This window comes from Protopterus annectens, chromosome 3.part0 (genome assembly GCF_019279795.1).
Source record: "Protopterus annectens isolate FY-2018-M chromosome 3.part0, PAN1.0, whole genome shotgun sequence".
Lineage (NCBI taxonomy): Eukaryota > Metazoa > Chordata > Ceratodontiformes > Protopteridae > Protopterus > Protopterus annectens.
Window position 1 is genome coordinate 1,604,149,818 of NC_056731.1, and position 20,542 is coordinate 1,604,170,359.

General features: G+C 41.1%; 1 protein-coding gene across 1 annotated transcript in view; it reads right to left on the reverse strand.

The window, feature by feature from the left end:
* Window positions 1-428: 428 nt before the first annotated feature.
* STK3 (serine/threonine kinase 3) overlaps window positions 429-20,542 on the reverse strand; it is a 3,088,627-nt gene continuing 3,068,513 nt past the window's right edge. The window contains exon 11 of the mRNA XM_044065641.1: window positions 429-1,499. Coding sequence (XP_043921576.1) covers window positions 1,341-1,499 — 159 coding nt within the window. The 3' untranslated portion in view covers window positions 429-1,340. The remainder of the gene's footprint in view (window positions 1,500-20,542) is intronic.

A 20,542-nucleotide genomic window follows, 5' to 3' on the forward strand; every position in this document is an offset into this window, starting at 1 on the left:
ATTCCCAAAAAAAGGATCTCTAATGAAATTATTTTCCTACTTCTACCTTAACTTCTGAATTAATGAAGATTTTTATTAAGAGACAATAAACTAAGATGAGAGACAAAAAAACAAACATACACTTTATACAGATACATAAGTAATTATAAAAAAAAAAGTTTCCTGTTACTGCTGAGGTATAAAACCCTATATCTGCATGCAAAATGCTGCCTAAAGAGGAAAGATACTTCTTCATGGTTTTAACTTCAGGATTTTATAACCATGGTAACAGTGCAGACCTTGATTATCTTCATAAGCCAAGTTTAAGATAATACAGAATTCAAGTCACAACTCAGCAATGTTTGTCTTGTATTTTTTATGCTAATGTGTTTTAACCACATAATGCCCACTAACACAGACATATGAAATGAAACACTAAGCAGCAGGGATTTAAGTAACAAAATCCTTCATGATTTATTCCTCTGAAGTTTGGAAAGCATGTTTTGAAATAAGTCTTTTGCAAATCTTTCTTTAACGTGAGCTCAGAAATACAAAATATTCTAACAACAAAATGTAAATTTATGTCAAAATGCACAGAACCTCTTAATGGGTTTTTATTTGGCATGACTATTTATATACAGAATCTAATACATACAATGAATGATGCATAGTGACAACATGGATGTTCATTTTATAAATGTGATTGGTCCCTGTCTGTGTTATACAGTGGCACATAAGCATATTTTTTTTTTTATGAAAGTCGAATATACAAACACGTACTGACTCAAACCTTGCACCTACATTTCACTAAGAATTCAGACATACTAGAATGCAAAAGGAATGCCAGGAAAAATAAATAAAAATAAAATATATCCATGATTGAGCTCACTGTGAAAACAATGCCTTAAGATCAGTCTTGTACTACTATGGAATTCTAGATATACAGTGTGTTGCACAGTGACATCACCCAGCACAAAGAGGGAATGCAACCGAAGGCACCCAAAGAATAATTATTGGCAATACTGAATGTTGTTCAAGCCGAAAAAAATTATCTCTAAGACTTATTCTTTGGTTTTTAAATTAGCATTTTCTAGCAGGTTTAAAAACGTGTGATAAAATCCAGTTCAGAGGTGATGGAATTGCTAAAACATCCAATACTGCGCTCTAGGTAAAGATGTCCCTCTTATTAAAAGCATTTGGTCACAGTAAAATGGGTCAAGAGAGCAAATTCCTTCCAAATGTAACATTTTCATAATTAGCCAATCACTATGTCTTCAATGCATATTAAAATGTAAGTAGGCAATTACACAGCAATCAGTTTATTTCTGTTATTCAAGCTTGCAGTTTCAAAAGCTATAAAATCAGAAGTTTTGCTGTCTTCGTTTTTTGGCATCCATTGCATCAAGAATAGGTTGTCGTTTAGCTGTGTAACGCTGACGAAGCTCTTCAATTTCTCGCTCCATCATAGGGTCCAGTGCACTTAGCCGCATTTGTAACTCTTCATAACCTAGGTTTTTTAGCTATAAAATGAAAAACATTGGAAGATAATTCACTAAAGCAGACAAGCATTAATCTCATGTTGAACATTGAACATAAAACTTACTATACAGTAAACATCTAGCTTTTACAACACAAGTTTAAGATAAAATTACACTTTCTTTAACAGTAAGTTATTAATGACAGAACTGGTGGGAAAAGTACACTTGCTTCCAAAACGTTAGCTGATTTATTTGTCATCATATAACTGTAAGCAAATATTAAAAGTGTATAAATGTTATTTCTACAAATGACAGCACTTTTTTGTGGAGGAAAGTTAATAAAAGACATCTGGTATAATGAAGTTCTTGCATAGAAGTAACAGTAGTGGTACTGCTATCGCCATAACATTGTGGTATGCATTCATAAAAGATGTGCTTATGTCAAATAAGTTGTAGATGCACTCCTAAAAATTAAGCTGTGGATCATGTCGTGCTCCACAGGATGCAGCCTGTATACCCCTTCTTAAATCATACCTGATTCTAGAAGGGTGTGGCAGAATACATTTTCATGCACCTGAGATACAGCAATACACAATACAGAAGATGAACCATAATAACAACTCACAGCAATGTTGCCATTCACAGATATTCCAGTCTAACTACTCATAACATGATTACTGTGGAACCCACTTTACTTTCTTGTTACCACTACATGAGGAGGAAGCTGCATGCCCCAAGCCACAGATGTTCTAAGCTAAGCATGTCAATGACATTTTTCACAGCCTGACTGACAAATTTGTTATGCAAGAGTCATACAGAAGTCCAAGCACCTGTTGAAATCCTACATCCCCAGTAAGACATGCCACAAAGATAAATGCTTACATATCATTACTAACACCCATTAAGTTTTTCAGGTAGTAAACACAGCCCCTTTCCCGGGTCTGTTCTCTGTACCTTGAAGGAACACCTACACAATGCAGTATGATCTTAACGTTAAAGAACACAAGCCACACGTTATGTTATACCCAGTATTAACCTAATTTTATACAAGCTACCTTGTGCAACATGATGTTTGAGAATATTTCAATAAAAGTGCTGAGACACTAATTACAGTTAATAAGCTATGCAAGTTAACTGTTAGGAAAGAAGGCATAATAACATCTGACCTGTGTGACTAGTTACATATAGGCACACACATGCACATATCTATCTATATATTTAGATTGATAGCTATAGGTATGTGCATGTATGTGCGTCTGTGTACTGTAGAACTATCAATACTCAGCTGACAACTTCAACTCAAACACTGGGTTGGTTGATTCGGTTGGGGTGGGGTGCTGGTTTAAAGCCGTAGAAAGAATTCCGGCAGTGTAAAGCTACATTGCCTTCCACAAATTTACACCAACATCATACCTCTAGGTTGGTTAAACCATGGAGCTAATCCACGTGTAAGTCACCACAGATTAGGTCCCTCACCATATTATGATTAGCTAGTCACCATCTATGCCCTTAGAATTTCATGACTCTCATCTAAACCTAGTAGAGGCATTTGCCATGCAACCAAACACCTTATTCATGGGAGACTACTACTCGCAGTTCCAATGTCTCCTGGACTTTATCAGCACAAACAACATGGAACAGACAGTGCACGCTCCAACCAGAGGATCTAACATACTGGATCTGGTAGCTACCAACATGAGAGAGCATTGCACGCACCCCCCACCCCACTGTGTCATGTCCTCACTAATGAGGTCTGATCACAAAGCTGCCTCCTTTGAAATAAAAATCAACATGGAAAACCCAGCTAAACAAGCAACAAACATGAACTATTCTAAGGCAAACTACACCCTATTAAGTGGCAGTTAAAATTCAAGGCTCCCCCTAACTCCGAGATCACAGCTACCTATGTAGAATTATACACAATGTCCTTATACAAACATGACTGGGTGCACAGATGCTGCAGTACATATCAGAAGTAAACCCAAAGCAAACACTAAAAATAAGCCTCACTGGTGGAATCCTCACCTAAACAGGGTATATAATAAAATATAAAAAGTCATGGCGAAAGGCAGGAAGAGCAATTCCCCTGAAGGAAAGTGTTCTCTTATACAACTAAACAAGAAACTTAAGAGGTTTAGTTAAGTTCAACAATGTCAACTATGACATAAAACCCCACGAGGAACAAACTGAGCCGAAAACAAAATTGAATGTGGCAGTATAAAATAACGGCGGCAGATACATGGCAGTGATAAAATGAACCAGCACTTTAACTGCAAAAACAAAAAGCAAAAGGTAAGCGCTTTCACACCATAAGGTGCTTCTTCAGATCATAACACATCAAGACAACTGAAACACATTTAAAAGAACAGGAAACTAACACAACCAATGACAAACCCTAATTAAACATAACCAATCAGAAAGCTTAAAAATTCATTTAAACAAGTCCCTCAACTTCAAAGCTCGCTTTAAAGAACTTTACCATTCAAACCAGGTGTCTTGTCAGCTTGAAGTCTAATAATCCAATACAACTCCCTGTTCTCAGTGTAATTTTTAAAATCACCCATGCGTGAACCTGATAAAACATTCTCTAGTACAAGAAACTTGAAAGTGTGTAAAAAAAACAAACTCAATAACATATTTGGGTAAGGCATGCCTAGTATCGCTATCGCCCTTGCGAATACAATAAAGATGTTCTCTTATTCTCTCAAAAAATAGGCGATTGGTCTATCCTACAGAGAAACAGGTGCAAGAGTTACATAATGCTAAATAAACTACATCAGCGGTCCAACAATTAGCAGCTGCACAAGTAAAAGTGACCCCAGATCTCGGATGGACAAATACATTACAGGTATTAACAGAGGCACAGAACCTGCATCTACTGCAGCAACATGTGCCTCGACTAATGGGGTCTGCCTTAGAAAGTAAAGAATTGGTCTTATAACACAACTGACATTTGAGGGATTACTTGTTTCTATATCTAATACATGGACAGTCACCCACTACATTCCTGATACAATCATTAGTAGTTAAAATGTGCCAGTTAGATTTAATGACATTACAGATGGATCCTGTATCGAAGCTGCAGTGGTGCAGTGGTAGTGTTGTCGCCTCACAGCAAGAGGTTCTCCAGTTCAATTCTCGGCTGGAGTGTCTTCTGTGAGGAGTCTGCATGTCATCCCCACGTCAAGTGGCGTTCGAAAGACATGTGTGAATGGGAGTGCCTTCGTTGAAGATTGGGCATCGGGCTGGCACCTCGGCACCATAAAATCGACTGACAATCATTAGTGGACCGGAGTTCCGCTGTGGTGAACCCTAACCAGGAAAAAACAACAACCGATGGATCCTGTATCACTGGTATAAGACAAGGTTAAAGGGAGAGAAGCATTAAACCTCCTTGTAATCCCCATCAGGGTCCACAGCATGACTCTGTGTTTTCACATTAATTCCAGAAAAATATGCACTAGCCCCACCATTCCTCAGATGTATCACCTGAGTACAAATATCCTCAACCTCTTTATATGCATAGCCTCTGCTTATAAATTCATTCCTCAACAGGGTTAGTCATTGAAGAACCCTTCTTGTGAATTATTTAACCTTGAGACCCACATGGCTTGACCCTTCAAAATGGTTTTGTATGCATGTGGGGGGTGAATACTACCACATTGTAGGACTACATTCTTCCTGCAGGGTTTCCTGTAAAGCCCTATAGTAAACTGTCCATCCTTGTCTTTAGAAACCAACACATCCAAGGAACATAATACTGTCCCTGGAATGATTACTTTAAAATCATGGTTGTGGTATGTAAAAAGATACAAAGGAGTACAACTGTTGTTCATTGCCCCTTTATAACAAATATTTATCATCTACAAATCACCTATAATAGGTGACAATGTACAAACTCATTATCATCCAACAAAAACTCACATTCCCAATAAACTAAAACCATGCTGGCGTAGCTACTGGCACATGGTGTGCCCATAGCTCTGTCAGCCATCTGAATATAGTAGACACCCTCAAACATAAAAACAATGTTCTCTAAAACTACCTCTAATAGGCAGATCAAATCAATGCATTTAATATCAAAACTATTGTGCTTCATAAGAAAAGCCCTTGTCATCTCTACCCTTTCCAAGTTCGGAGTCACTGTAAAAAGTGACTCAACATCAAGAGTCACTATAAGGCAGTTAACCAGATCCTAAACTCTACTTGTAAAATTATACAACCCCCCCCCCCCCCGAAGAACTGCTTGGTATCTTTAGGCACAGTCTCAATCCCATCCAAAACCACACGTAACTGTTGATCAACATATATAGCAAAAAGTTCAGTTAACAACCCCCTCCCAGAAACAATAGGTCTGGGGGGGTCATTGTGCATCTTTGTGAACTTTAGGTAAAACCCTGGAATATTGGTAAAACAGGATGTTCAACAGTAAGATAAGTCACAAACTCAGATGTAATCAAAAAATTACCCAAACAACTATGAGGTCATCATAGTCTCGCACGCTAAGGGCAATCCAAATGCCTTTTTCAGCTATGTCTGGAACCTTAAAGGTAATACAGAGAAGTGTGGTGAACAGTGGCACCTTCACTGATCAGGGTAACACAGCAAATCTATTAGTTGATACATTCAGCTCAAACTTTACCACAGTCCTTTCCAGCTCCACTAGGTAAAATCCCCTACAACATAATACCCCAAACTATTAGCAGGGACCCGGTGCTGGCAGCACACACTAAAGCCAATACCACCTACATGGGCCTGACAATATCCTCAGTTGTGTTCTGACCAGTCTAAAACTAGACCTATCAAGATGACTTGAGCAACTGCAGCTACAGCCTTGAAACAGGTTATGTTCCAAGTGAATGGAGGACCATAACAGTTATTCCCCTTCACAAAGGGGGATCATCAACTGACCCAGGAACTGCAATCTCCTCAGTCTAACAAGCCTAATATGCAAAGACATGGAATGAATTGTCACAGAAATGATAAACAAGGACTTTGCAACTTACAGACACTGACCCATCCCAATTTGGATTTGTTAAGGGAAGGTCATGCCTACGTAACCTGGTAGACTTCTATTTTCAGGGGACCACACATAAATGTGACTGTTCTTTTGAATTCATCTCCCTCATTTAAGAAAATTCAAATTGCTTTTGTTATAACTTATGACTGTCCATACCCATCAATTATAAATTCTTCAAATGTTTGACTGAGATAAACAAGTGGCCACAGCAAAATATTCATGGCAGCAAGGTAAGTCATTCTCATCCACAGACATCCACTACACACAGCAATCATTGCCCCATTGTTTACCATGTACACCTCAGATATCTGACTGTGGTCAAAATAATAATTATTGACATATTAATGCATTTCAAATTTAGCCATTTTACCACATACCTCAACTGATTGTGGTAAACAAATAATACCTCTCAACTACTGAGTATGGATCAGGACAAAGGCCCAGAACCAGGCACAGATTTTAAATGCTGCTGTCAAATACTTAAAGTTGTTAGAATAAATGTTTAAATTGCTAGAATATTTTTTGCATTAGCATGCATCTTCTGATGAACATCAAATCTGAACCTCAATCTCTTGTTATTACTTAATGACCACAATTCTCAGCAATTTACGAGAAATCCACAAATTTTATGAGGAACAAACCAAAAATATGAGGCAAAATCTGCAGCAGCTGGCAAACTTGGACAGCTGCAAGCTGTGTGTTTTCAACTTTGTTTCACATAAACAGAAGCAAGTCCAAATGATTTCAACTTAATTCACACAAATGTACATTAGTCCAATGAAACCAGATCATGTCAACAAACAACAACATGACAAGTTACTTTCAACCACATACAGCCTCTACCCCCACCCAGCAATTACAGTCACTCTGCTGTATCGACCTCATCTGATCACAATAAAAAATACCTGTCCACCTTTTAGCACAAGAATCAAAATAAAAAATGTCAAGGGACAAAGACCCCAAATCAGACGCACATCAATATAAGGCTGTTGTATAGTCAGAAAGTTAATATAATATCAATGTTTACATTAAAATGCATTTTCTGAAGGATATAAAGTCTGAAACTCAAACTGGTTGGTCTTATTTAATGACTGCAGTACTCAGTGATTTGCCAGAAAGCCACAAATTTTATGAGGAACATATAAAAATAAGACAAAGTCAGGGACATTCTGTAAAACCATGGACAGCTTTTACTTGGTTTCATACAAACAGCACCCAACAGTTTAGTTCATACAGATACACACTAGTCAGACAAAGCTAGAAAGCAATAACCAACACATACTGTAGAACAGTAAAACTGCAGAACAAATATGACAATCCAGTCCAGGAAAAAACAAAGAGTTTAATACGTTCTAGCGCCTCGGCATTCACTGCCTTCAATGGAAAGCTAGAGGAGGGTAACTTGCTTTCATCCACAGACAGTCCAATCCCCCCATTCAGTGACTCCAATCCTCAATGATTTGTAGAAAACCACGCATTTTATGAGGCACAGGCTAGAAATACGAGTCAAAGTTAGGAATATTCTGCAAAATCAGGAACAGTTTCAAAATGGCTTCATTCAAACAGCATCCAGAGAGTAAATATTCCAGCTCATTTTATACAAATGCACACCCGTCTTGTAATGCCATCCTGTAAGCTAGACAAATAACAAGATTGTAAGTTGCAGACCAAAAATATTAGGCCTAAACATTCTGTGAAATCAGGGTCAGTTTAAAATTTGTTTCAGACAAAGACTGGCCAGAGAATATATATATACCAATTCATGTCCCACAAATGCAGACTAGCCCTTAATGCCAAACTTGAAACATAGCAAATGAATAAGGAAAGTTGCTTTCATCCACAGCACAGCTACTCCCAACTGTTTGATTGCCAAACATATAAAAAGAGTAAATATTCCAATTTATTTCATACCTAAACAAATGAAGTGGACAAGTTGCTTTCATCCACAGTACAAATAGCATACCCCCTAAAAAAGAGAATATATATTCTAATTTATTTCACATAGATATAATGCAAGACTGTAAACTAAGCAAATGAAAGTTCAAGTTACTTTTAACCACAACACAGCTAGCTCCCAACATGGTTGCCTAATGACATATTAAAAAGAGAGAAAGTAAATATCATAACTTATTACACAGAAATGCATACTAGCCCTTAATGCCAGACTTTAAACAGAGAAAATGAAGATTGTACACTGCTTTTATAAACAGTACAGAACCACCCACCCCAGAAAAGAAAGACTATTCCAAAGTATTTCACATAAATGCACATTAACCCTTAGTGCCAGGCATTAAACTGAGCAAATGAAAAGGAAAAGTTATTTTCATCCACATTACAACTAACTCCTCATCTGGCTGGCTGACAGCTTATTAAAAAAGTATTCATATTCCAATTTATTTTACACACTTGAACACCAACCCTTAATGCTAGAGTTTAAATTAAGTAAATATAAAGGACAAGCTGCTTTCATCCACAGTACAGCTATCCAACCACCCCAAAAATATACATCTAGTTTCTTGCCAGTGTGTTTAAAAGACAATCCAAACAAAAAAAAAACAAACTTATTCCCAGTTACTGTGACCTACGTACAATTCACTAACAAACAAAGCTATCCAGATACACTTTTTAATATACATGGGTTTCTGTTCACTGCTGTTTCAATAAATCATGGGAAGGCAATGAACCAAAAGCTTTAGCCCTTTAGATGGCACTGAAGCATTCCTTTACTTAAAACAATAAAGTGCTATTTACCAAGTTAAAAGAATGGTACACAGTAGAACTGCTGGTGTAGTACAGGCAATTGATATTCTGTAATGACAGGAGACTTTTTTTTTACTTCAATTAACTACATATGCATCACCAGAAATAAGTATAATTTTAACAATAACCCGAGCACCTTTTACCTTTTTAAGTAATTCACTCCATTATCGAGCACCTTTCTTCTTTTTAAGTAACTCAGTTAATTTTCTCTAGAGAAGGAGAATGTGTGACTTTGGTCAACAATCTGCAGCCATTCTAGTTCAGTCCAGTAAGTGTCTAGTTACATTGGCAGCCTAACATCTGGGTAGCATGGTGGCTCACTGGTGAAGATCAATGTCTCAGAGCTCCAGGGTCTGAAAGTCAGTCTTGACCTCTGCTCAAATCCCATGAGAAAGATGCATGTTCTCTCTCTCTTTTTACATGTGGACTTTCAATTAAATTTATTTATTTATTTATGCATTTGTTAAAATGGCAGGCACACTGATCTAAAGATTCTTTTCAGGTAAAACTTGGCCAAGAAAGCATAGAACATTGATAGTATATCTGCATGTGCACCAGAATCTCCATTACAGTAACAGCTGTATAAACATGATACAGTAATATACAATATGCCATAGACAAGGTGTTCGTACACAGCCAGAGTTAATAGTTCTAACACAGTAAGGCTAACAGGGGATCTGATGCTGCTATTTTCATTCTTCCTCAACATGTGGGTTTCGGATCCGACCTTGGATCCAACTTGGCCTCTTTCAAAAGCTTAGGATCCGAAGCATGAGCTCCTCCTCTACCCATAATGCCTCATTCCCACAATTACCTCAGATGTACACTCTTAGGAGAAGCATTGGGGTCTGCTGACTTGAGATCCTTGGCAGAAGTTTTAATTAAGATGATTGACTTTCCTCTGCAGTTTTTCCTTGACCACTACCCTACCCTACCTCCTAACCTGTGCTTCTGGTATCCTCCTCCTATTTCTCTTTCTCCTTTCCCTTATTTTTGTAGGATGTCTGGGAAGACTTTAGGATTTAAAAAGTGCACTTTCTGTGGGCACAAGATTCCCTTATCTGATGCCCAGAGGGAGTGCGTATATTGTCTCGGCCCTGCTCACCTCGAAGCCTCCTGCTCTATCTGTGAGAGATTTCACCAGACATCACTAGCTGACAGGAGAAATAAACTTATTTTGAGGGGCCTTTTATCTCCTTCAGCCCTGTCGGCAGGTTCTTCAGGGGCTCAACATCTCTCCAAGAAACATAGAGAAGACAGGGAACACAGAAAATGTTCCCAGGGAAAATCTGCTGCCATCTTTTCAGATGAGCCTCCAGCCAAGACTCCTAAGGTGTCGGATCCCAGACTCTCAGATCTGAGTCTGCCCAATCCTCTCCTCAGCTCCAAGCTCTTTTGCGTTTGCAGCCTTGTCCTCCTACCACACCGTCTCCCTGTAAAGAGAGATCTATAAGAATTTCAACAAGGCCACCTTCCACAGCATCATCTCTCAGGTCTTCCCACAGCCTTTCTGAATCAGAGGTGGACAGATTGATGAGGCAGTTCCTTCAGATGCAGATCCAGATGGGGTTCTTACCAGGCCCAACCCCTACTGGGACTGCAGTAAGACAGTCATCTTTTAGACCTTTAGCTCTTTCTCCAATCCGACCTACTGCTTCGGAGCCCTCGGATCCGAATACCCAGAGAGCTGAGGTGAGGGAGCCAACAGTGGCTGTCTGACTCTGGCACCTTCCCTGACTCACCAGAGCTGAAGCCTCAACATCAGTTCCGAGGGTTGACTTCAGCTCTAAAGTTTTCAGACCCATCGCTTCCCCTCACAGTGTCGACATTTGACAGCTGAGCCCCATACCTCTCAACCTGAAATCATAAAAAATCTGGACAAAGGAACATGAAAAATAGGTACAAATCCGTATGCTGATTAACATAAAATTTGCATACATAATTATATAACCGCAACCACTCTGGTGGAACTGTGGGATACAAACTTTTAAACGCAAATTGAAGAACAGACAAAATATTACACAAAATAAACAGAACGATAGTGTTTTATTTAAATTAATATTTGAACTTGTATCAAACTTTGAACTTGTGCAAACTGCAAAACTAAAATACAATCTTTTACAAAAATAAAATGAGCTGCTTCAGCCTTCTACAGCCATAAAATAAATGAGCTGGATTTAAACAGAGGAAAGAGGAAATCAGAAGATAGGTAGATTTACAGACTGAGCACTTTTTGGCGAATGCAATCAGCTCTTTCAAAGAGAAGTGTAGTAATTAACTGAATTCAAATAACTGTAATAATATATGGATTTAGCTAACACTAGGAATACATTCAATATAATTTCTACAAAGATCATCACTATGAAACAATGTTTTCTATGGAAAATATTTAAGCAATCTGTTTCAGAATTATCCATACAAAACATTACCTTTGAAACACTTACATTTAGGTTCCAGAGCTAACATTGCCTTTAGCTGTTTTTTAAAAATGATCATCTACAAATAAAGTGCCTGTTGCCCTTGAAAAATAAATTGCCTGTGTTACATTAAAAAAAAAAAAAAAATGATAAGCTAGTAATATTGCAATAGGGAATGGATGGCAAACTGACAACAAGTAAGCAAAGTTAGCCAATGCTCCCTAAAACGCCAATTTTCTAGAGTTTCTGTGATTTAAAAAGCTTGTTTCAGCTACATATTGTACTTATTTTACTGCCTGCACTTTAACAAAGTCGTTTTTGTGTTTAAATTACCTGTTTAACTGTTGTAGGCTACACACTCAAGTGTGATAGCCATTTTTGTGCATTTAAAGTGTTTTTGAGATTGCATCTGCTTTATTTTCTGAAAAAAAAAACAAAAAAAAATATACTTGTTTTCCCGCCTTTCTAAGCTAGTAATGTCCAGTTTTCAGGTTAGTGCTGAATTCAGGGCTGAGTTACAAGTTTCTGTGTTTGCCCATACCTTACTTGGATAGAAGGAAGTTTCTCTGTTCACTGTGAGAGAGGGAGCTTTGAGCACCCTATCTGTCCCTGGAGGAGTGGTTTCAGCCCAGAAAGTAGTAGTTTATTGGCTATACTGGCCATTTTGGGCTAATTTCTATCTCTTTCATTTCCCTGTTATAAAATCCGCATTTGCACGGTTTTGCGTGCCGGGCAGCGCCGGTTAGCTAGGGTATAACTACTCCCGCTCCACAAAGTCTACTCTTCAATTTTTCCCTTGGAACTAGACAAACTTTCAACTTAAGCACTCAAACCATTCATTTCTCATACCGGCACTTGCTCAAAACTCATAGCAAACACTAATAAACCTTAGCACTAGACCCCCCCCCTATACTGTAGAGAAGGACAAGGCTCTCTATTCGACCTTACCAGCCAATCAGTAAAACAGTTCACTGTGCCTATCCAGGCACGTCCAAAGGGCAGATTCAGGCGTACTCTCCCGTCCAACTGGTGAATCTGGGCATTTTGAGGCAATGTTACAATTGCCTCATGTACACCGACAACCCTCTCCTCCTTCCACCAAACACTAATACCTGTGAGAGATGCAATTATACAGCCAAACTGGAGGCTAAGCTCTCTCAACCCAAGACTGGACCAGGCAGTCAAGAGGAGAAGGGAATTACTTGCATCACACCACCAGTCTCACATAGACCTATGAAACCAGCACCGGCAAAAAACACACATAAATACACGAAAGCATACTCGGAGGCTCTACATAAAAATCTGCAGAAGCAACAGAGACCTCCAAAGCAGACATCCAATCAACCTCCACCCCCCCAACACAAACCATGAAACACATACTTCACAAAACCAGTGTGCCACACAATCACAGCCCTTAAGGCAAAATAACATACCCAGCACACTAGTAATAGGTGACTCTATAGTCAGGCACACTGACGTCCCACTCACTAGGCTGAACAAGGAGAAGGTTACTGTTAGCTGCTTGTTGGGTGCCAGGATCCGCCACATAACACAAGCACTCAGGTCACTCCAGAACAAGTACAAATATGACTCTGTCATTGCCCATTTGGTGTGAATGACCTGAGCCGTACCTCCCTGGACTACATGAAAAGAGACATGGAGGAGCTCTCTGATCACGTAGCCCAGGCTGGTATGACCCTGACCCTGAGTAGCATCCTGCCCTCACCAAGAATGATACCACAGTATAGAGAAAAAATTATCAATTTCAACAATTGGTTAAGCTTCTGGTGTCCTTCAAATGGGATCCAGTGTCTGTCAGCCTGGGATGACATGCTTGACGAGCTACGCTGCTTCGCTAGAGATGGCTTGCACCTGTCACCCTTAGGCTTTCGAATACTGGCCAAGGCTCTTGCCACCCCCATAGTAACTTTTTTAGGCAAGGCTCAAAAGACAAACCCACCGCCGTAAATAGCAGAAGTAACATAAAACTGAGGGTAATGCTACTCAATGCCAGAAGTCTAAACTTCAAAATGCATGCACTCGAGGCATTCTTCAGTATGGAGAAAATCGATACATGTGCAGTAACAGAAACCTGGTTTAAAGCTCCAGAGAGCACCCCAGCACTACCAGGCTACAACTCATACCATAAATATCGGTCACAAAACCCAGATTGAAATACAAAAGGTGGGAGAGTATCCATATTCATCAAGGATACCCACACCTCCAGGTTAGTGGCACAGCACGATGCTTCAGAGATCATCCACGTGCAACTAACAATGGGGAAAACTGCTATTCAAATTATAGCTTGCTACAGACCACCCACCATGTCCCAGGACACCCACTCCGCATTCCTGGAAACACTGGGAAACATAAAGGTCCTACCAAACACCCGGATATTGGGTGATTTCAATTACCCAAACATTAACTGGGAGAACTACTCAAGTACAAACTCCCTTGCCCAACATTTCCTAGAATTTATAAACTCAAACGCCCTGGATCAACACCCCCACCAGAGGTGACAACATATTGGACCTGGTCATCACCAACATGGGCAACCGGTGTTCCACACCAGAGGTCAACCCCTCGCTGGTTAGATCTGATCATAAACTAATCACTCTGGATATCCACATTCTGTCACCACCCCCGGTCAAAGAAACCACCATGAAAAACTTTTCAAAAACAAACTTCACATTAATTAAGACCGAGGTGGGAAGTTTCAAAGCCCCCATGCTATAGGATAATGCTGTCCAAGCTGCAAATTCCTTTACTAATGCACTCTACGAGCACCTACAACAATCCATGGATCATGCTATCCCAAACAAAACCAAGACTCAACTCCTCCAAGGAAAGGAAACCAGTCTGGTGGACCCCTGCCATAAACAAGCTATACAATAGGAGGAGGAAACTAGTACAGAAAAGAGTAAAATCCCAAGAAGGGAAGACATCCCTGATTAGTATCAGCAAGAAACTACACTCCCTCATAAAATCATCCAAGGTAGCTTCGAAAGAAAAATTGCCATGGACTACAAAGATAACCAAAAGGCATTCTTTAGCTATGTCAAGAATCTAAGTGGCAATTCTAAGATCTGCTCAGAGTTAGTGCAGAATGGCACAAAATACACTGAACCGACCGATATAGCCAACATCCTGGCAGACAGGTTCAGTGCAAACTTCACCCCCCTCTCAGCCCCAAAAGGGCCCATAACTATATCGGAAGAATGTAGTGCCCCTGAAACCACAGACACTCAGGTTAAAACAGCCCTCTCTAAAGCCAAAAAGACAGCATCAATGGGACCGGACAGTGCCTCAGGCTGCTTCCTACACGAGCTCAAAGATAAACTAACCCCTCACCTAAACACACTGTTTAAACTCAGCCTCTCCACAGGCTATGTGCGCACAGCAACGGTTATTCCACTCCACAAACATGGAGCCACAACAGACCCTGGGAACTATCGCCCTATAAGCCTGACTAGCTTGGTCTGCGAAGCTATGGAGAGCATCATCATAGATCTCATTAAAAAAGACATTGGAAACCTTCAAACACTGGACCCTACCCAGTTCGGCTTTGTTAAGGGCAGATCATGCCTCCTAAACCTGGTGGACTTCTTTGAGACAGTTACCAAGGCTATAGACGAGGGAAAAGTGGTCCACACAGCCTACCTAGACCTTGCAAAGGCCTTCGACACCATTCCCCACTCAGGTATTACAGACAAGCTCACCAGCCTAAACATAAACCCCTACGTCACGAGATGGGTTGCCAACTGGCACACAGACAGAACCCACATGGTAAGAGTTGCGGGAGCTAGGTCTGACTCTAAACCGGTTACAAGTGGCATTCCCCAGGGCTCAGTCCTAGAACCCCTCCTGTTAGGCATATACTTCTCAGAGGTACAGGCAAGCACAGGATGACTGCAAACTAGGCGCTATAATTGACTCTCCGGTTGACACAGACATCCTCCAAAAGGGTCTCACTGAGACAGATACCGGGTTCAAAACCATGGCCTCAAGCTAAATGCCAAACCGTGCATAGTCATCCCCTTTGGAAAAAACAAAGTACCCACAAACTACCACATAGGTGGTAGCCCCCTAAATACGGAAGACATAATAAAGGATCTGGGGACCCAAGCAGATAGTAACCTCTCTTTTAATAATCACATTGCCAAAGTGGTTAGAAAATCCTTCTATGTGGCCCACCTAATCACAAAAGGGTTTGCATCCAGATCGAAAAAGGTCATTGGGCCCCTCTATGCATCACTCAGACCCATCATAGAGTACAATGCCCCATTTGGGATGTACCTTACAAGACACCTGCAACAACTGGAAAGACCACAGAAGTATCTCACCAAGAGGATCACTGGCCTCAATGCAGATGCCCTATGCAGCTCGACTGAAGAAACTCCAGCTGTACTCGGTTGCATACCACCTACTCAGAGGTGATCTCCGCCTGATATACAAGGCCATGTCCAACCCAGAATTGATGGACATGCGCCACCTAAAGAAAACCATATCCCCTCGAGCCACACGCTCCAGGGATCTAAACCTCACCACAACAATATATAGGACATGCTGGAGGGATAGATTCCTGTCCCAGAGACTTCCCATGTTCTGGAACAAGATTCCAATCTACATTAGGCAGAGCTCCTCGCTAACCATCTTCAAGAGAAACCTTGACGAGTAGATGGGAAACAGAAAGGCCCTGCTGGACAGAGGCACAGGGAACTAATCTAAGGGAGCGGCGAAAGCTAACACATTCTGGCTATGCTTATAAATGCCTTCGGGCAGATAGCCTAGCACCTACCTATGAACCTAAGTTCATAGTTACTAGGTATATCCTCCAAAGAGGACATTCTTAGGACTGCAGCATCCATCCCCTTTAAGTATAAGTATAAGTATAAGTATAACACAGTACAATATCAGCTATCCATCTACATACTGTTGGAGTAGAACCCACAGCCTTCTGCATCAAAAGCAAGTATACTACCTGTTGTGTTACTAACACAGACTTGGCAAAAGCAGCACTAAACTTTTCCCCCCCTGAAGAATTATGCAGCACAAGAAATCTGGAAAAAGCCAAAATTTATTAGGGGGGAACAAAGGCCCAAAACCAGGGACACCTTTTAAACATTGCTTGTATAATCTTAGAAAGTTGCTAGAATAAAATATTTTGTTCTACCATGCGCTTCCTGAAAGATAGGAAGACTGAAACTGAAATGGCTATCATTATTTAGTGAATTCAGTTCTAAATGTTTTGCCAGAAAACCACAAATTTTAAGAGAAACAGACCAAAAGTATGAGCCAAACATTCTATGAAAATCTGGACAGTTGAGAGGTATGGAATCATCAGTTCCTTGAATCACAATTTGTGGTATAGGTAGAGAATTCAGGCTCTTGCTTCTTGTACCCAAGGTACAGGGTTTGAGTCTGAGTAACCCTATCCACCAGTTACCCTTAGCTGAAGCATTAGACAGAGACAGACACACACAGACACACACACACACCATGAACTTGCCAGTTCCATATGCAATACTAAAGAATTTGCCTGCTCCATATGCAATACTAAAATGACAATATGGTAAACTCCTTACAGCAATAAACAGAAGGATTGGGCAGGTGGACAAGGAGAGAGCACATATGCGACCGGGACCCTCCTTACAGCAGCAACAACAATTAAGAACCAAACTTACTGACAAAATGGCAAACTCCTTACAGCAATAAACACAAAGCTTGTGCAGGTGAACAGAAAGAGAGTAGAGATGCAACCAGGACCCTCTTTACAGCAGCAATAATAATAAAGAACCAGACTTACTGACAATGCGTCAAACTCCTTACAGCAATAAACACAGGGCCTGTGTAGGTTGACAGAAAGAGAGCACAGATGCGACCAGGACCCTACTTAATAGCAGCAATAATAATTAAGAACCAAACTTACTTGAAAAACCCAAATTAAGAACCAAATTTTTACAGCAGTCTCTTGTGTGGGTGGAAGGAAGAGCACAGATGGGATCGGCAGAATGCCATGTTGCTGCTACGGTTTGTTTTTGCATTATTTGAAACTATGTGATTAGTTCCAAAACTGCTGCCCCTCTTGCCCCCCAGCTATGCCACAGGACTCAACATGTTTCTGTACAAACACAGATACACCCTCTCCAGCCCTCAGCCAAATTCTGACAGGCTGGCAGTCTGCTCATGAAGCAGACATCATGTGTGCCCCTGCACGTGATGACATCAGAAGAAATTCACCCCCCCAAAAAATTTTTGAAAAACTTCCCAGAAAATTCGGAAATTAAAGGAGCCACTCGGGAATTCATGGCACCCCATTATTTTCACCTCAAAACCAGTATAAACGGAGGAATTCAGTATGGTTGTGAGGTCTGCTCAGCCCTAGCTACCCTCTTGGAGTAGACGGCTGGAGGGGCTTGGGGATCCTCTGTCCTGGTAGTTCTGGGAGGGCAGTCTTTGGCATCTTCAGCTAATTCTGCTTTCAAGGTGGTGGTTAGGGCTCTTTCCATGCCCAGTTGATCCTCATCTCCCACTCATTCTGATTCACTTCTCACCCCCTTGGAGACTGTTTTGGAGACCTCATCACTACCCCCCTAAGGACAGCCAGCCCAGCAAAGCCTGCAAGTACTTCCACCTTTGGAAACCCCAGTTCTCTTCAGACTTCTCCCCAGAACACCCCACTGAGGGGATTCCCCAGAGGAAACTGTAACAGAAGACACCGACTCTGAGGAAGGGGAAGGGTCCCCCAGATCTCCACCTGAGGATGTTCTCCTTCAGAGACATCTTGGAAATCCTGCACCAAAGAGGTGGACAAGTCTTCCCAAAACTGTACCTTGGAGGAAACTATGTTCTTGGAGGCTTTTGGGTTCAGCCCATCGACATCTTGGGTGTCCCCCTCTCCCCCACTGATGCACTCGTCAACCTGATATCAAGAAGGGTGTGGAAGGATCCGGACATTGTAGAACCAATCCCCAAGAGTGCAGACAAAATCCTTACTGTTCCCTCTGACGGACCCCACTAGACTACAGGAATCCTGGTAGATGCCATAGTTGTTGCCACTGGCCTAAGAAAGCTCCACTGTCTATCTCCCTCACAGGGAGTCTAGAGCCATGGACAGATTCGGCAAGAGAGTTTACCCCTCTCATCTACCCTCACCTTACAAGACTTAAACTATGTTTCCCACTTTACTAGGCTACAGAGGGATTTAATCAAAGAACTCTTTAGCTTGGTCCCAGAGACCATGTCTGATGAGCATAGGAAATCCTTCTGCTCCCGACTGGCCACTCTACAGTCAATTTCCAATGCATCCATGAGGTTAATCTCTCATGCGATGGAGGGATACCTCAAGGGCCGCCAATTCGGCATTGTCATTAGGTGCCATACCTGGATGCAGCTGTATGACTTTGTGGAGCATTTCAAGGCAACTTTCGCCAATGCCCCTTTTGACAGATCATTTTTGCTTGGGCCCACTGTTACAGACACACTCTCCCATAGTGAGAAAGATGGAAAGACCCTGTCTGCCACGGAATCCATTTTTTTATCCTCCAAAGATCCTTTTCCAGGAATAACTGGGGGGGGGAATGTGGTTCAAGAAATCTCAGGGTCCTTTTCAGGAATCTCAGGGAGACTATTCCCCCAGAGGCACAGAGGAAATGATTACAGTGGTAGACACTGCCTATGTGGCTGAGGGGTCTGTAAAATCATGGGTCTCAAGATTCCTTTTTGGACATGCCCTTTCAGCTCTCCTGAAAGGTTGCCTGCCTGTCCTCCTCTGGAGGGAGTCGGGGGCACTTATCTTTGCACCCAGAAGCCTGGCTAGCTATCACAAATGATTGGTGGGTGCAAAGGACTGTATCCAGAGGATACTCCATTCCCTTTTACAACCCCCAAATACCAAAAAGCTCTCTCCTGAATGTTCCACCCAATCAGATAGAAGCAGAGGAGTTGGAGATCTCAAAGCTGCTCCAAAAAAGAGTCACCCTGAAGGTTCCTCCAAATCAACTTGGATCTAGGGTTGCCAACTTTCCATGAGTGTTCCATTACTTAGTTATTTCTCCATTTCTCCCCAGTTGCCATAAACACTGTTCAAAACTCTCACTGCATACTGTCTTCTCCTTCACTTTTGCAATGATTACAAACATTTGTATTTAATTTAAAACTTTTACTTCAAATTTTATAGCACAAACATTGACAGACATTTGGTAAACAAAGCAATACAACCTCACAATGAAAACAGACTTGGCATTAAAACTTCTCTGCCTTTGAAACGCAGACTCATTGAAACCCACATTAAAAAAAAAATGCATCTGGCCAGTGGCGGGTTAAGTTTACCTTTAGGCTGATTTCAAATCATGGGCCCCTTGCACACATTTTTAGGACCATACAAAATTCTTTGATTCACCTTCCTACTTCTTCTTCTCTTTCAGCTGTTCCCATTAGGGGTTGCCACGGCGGATCATCTGTTTCCATTTCTTCCTGTCCTCTGCATATTGCTGTGTCACACCAACCACCTGCATGTCCTCTCTCACCAAATCCATAAACCTTATCTTAGGCCTTCCTCTTTTCCTCTTACCTGGCAGCTCCATCCTTAGCATCCTTTTCCCAATATACCCAGCATCCCTCCTCAGCACATGTCCAAACCAATGCATTCTCACCTCTCTAACTTGGTCTCCAAACCATCCAACCTGAGCTGACCCTCTAATATACTGATTCTTAACCCTGTCCATCCTTGCCACACCCAGTGCAAATCTTAACATCTTTAACTCTGCCACTTCCAGCTCTGACTCCTGCCTTTTTGTCAATGCCACCATCTCCAACCCATACAACACAGCTGGTCTCACTACCCTCTTGTAGACCTTCCCTTTCACTCTTACTACCAGTCTGTCACA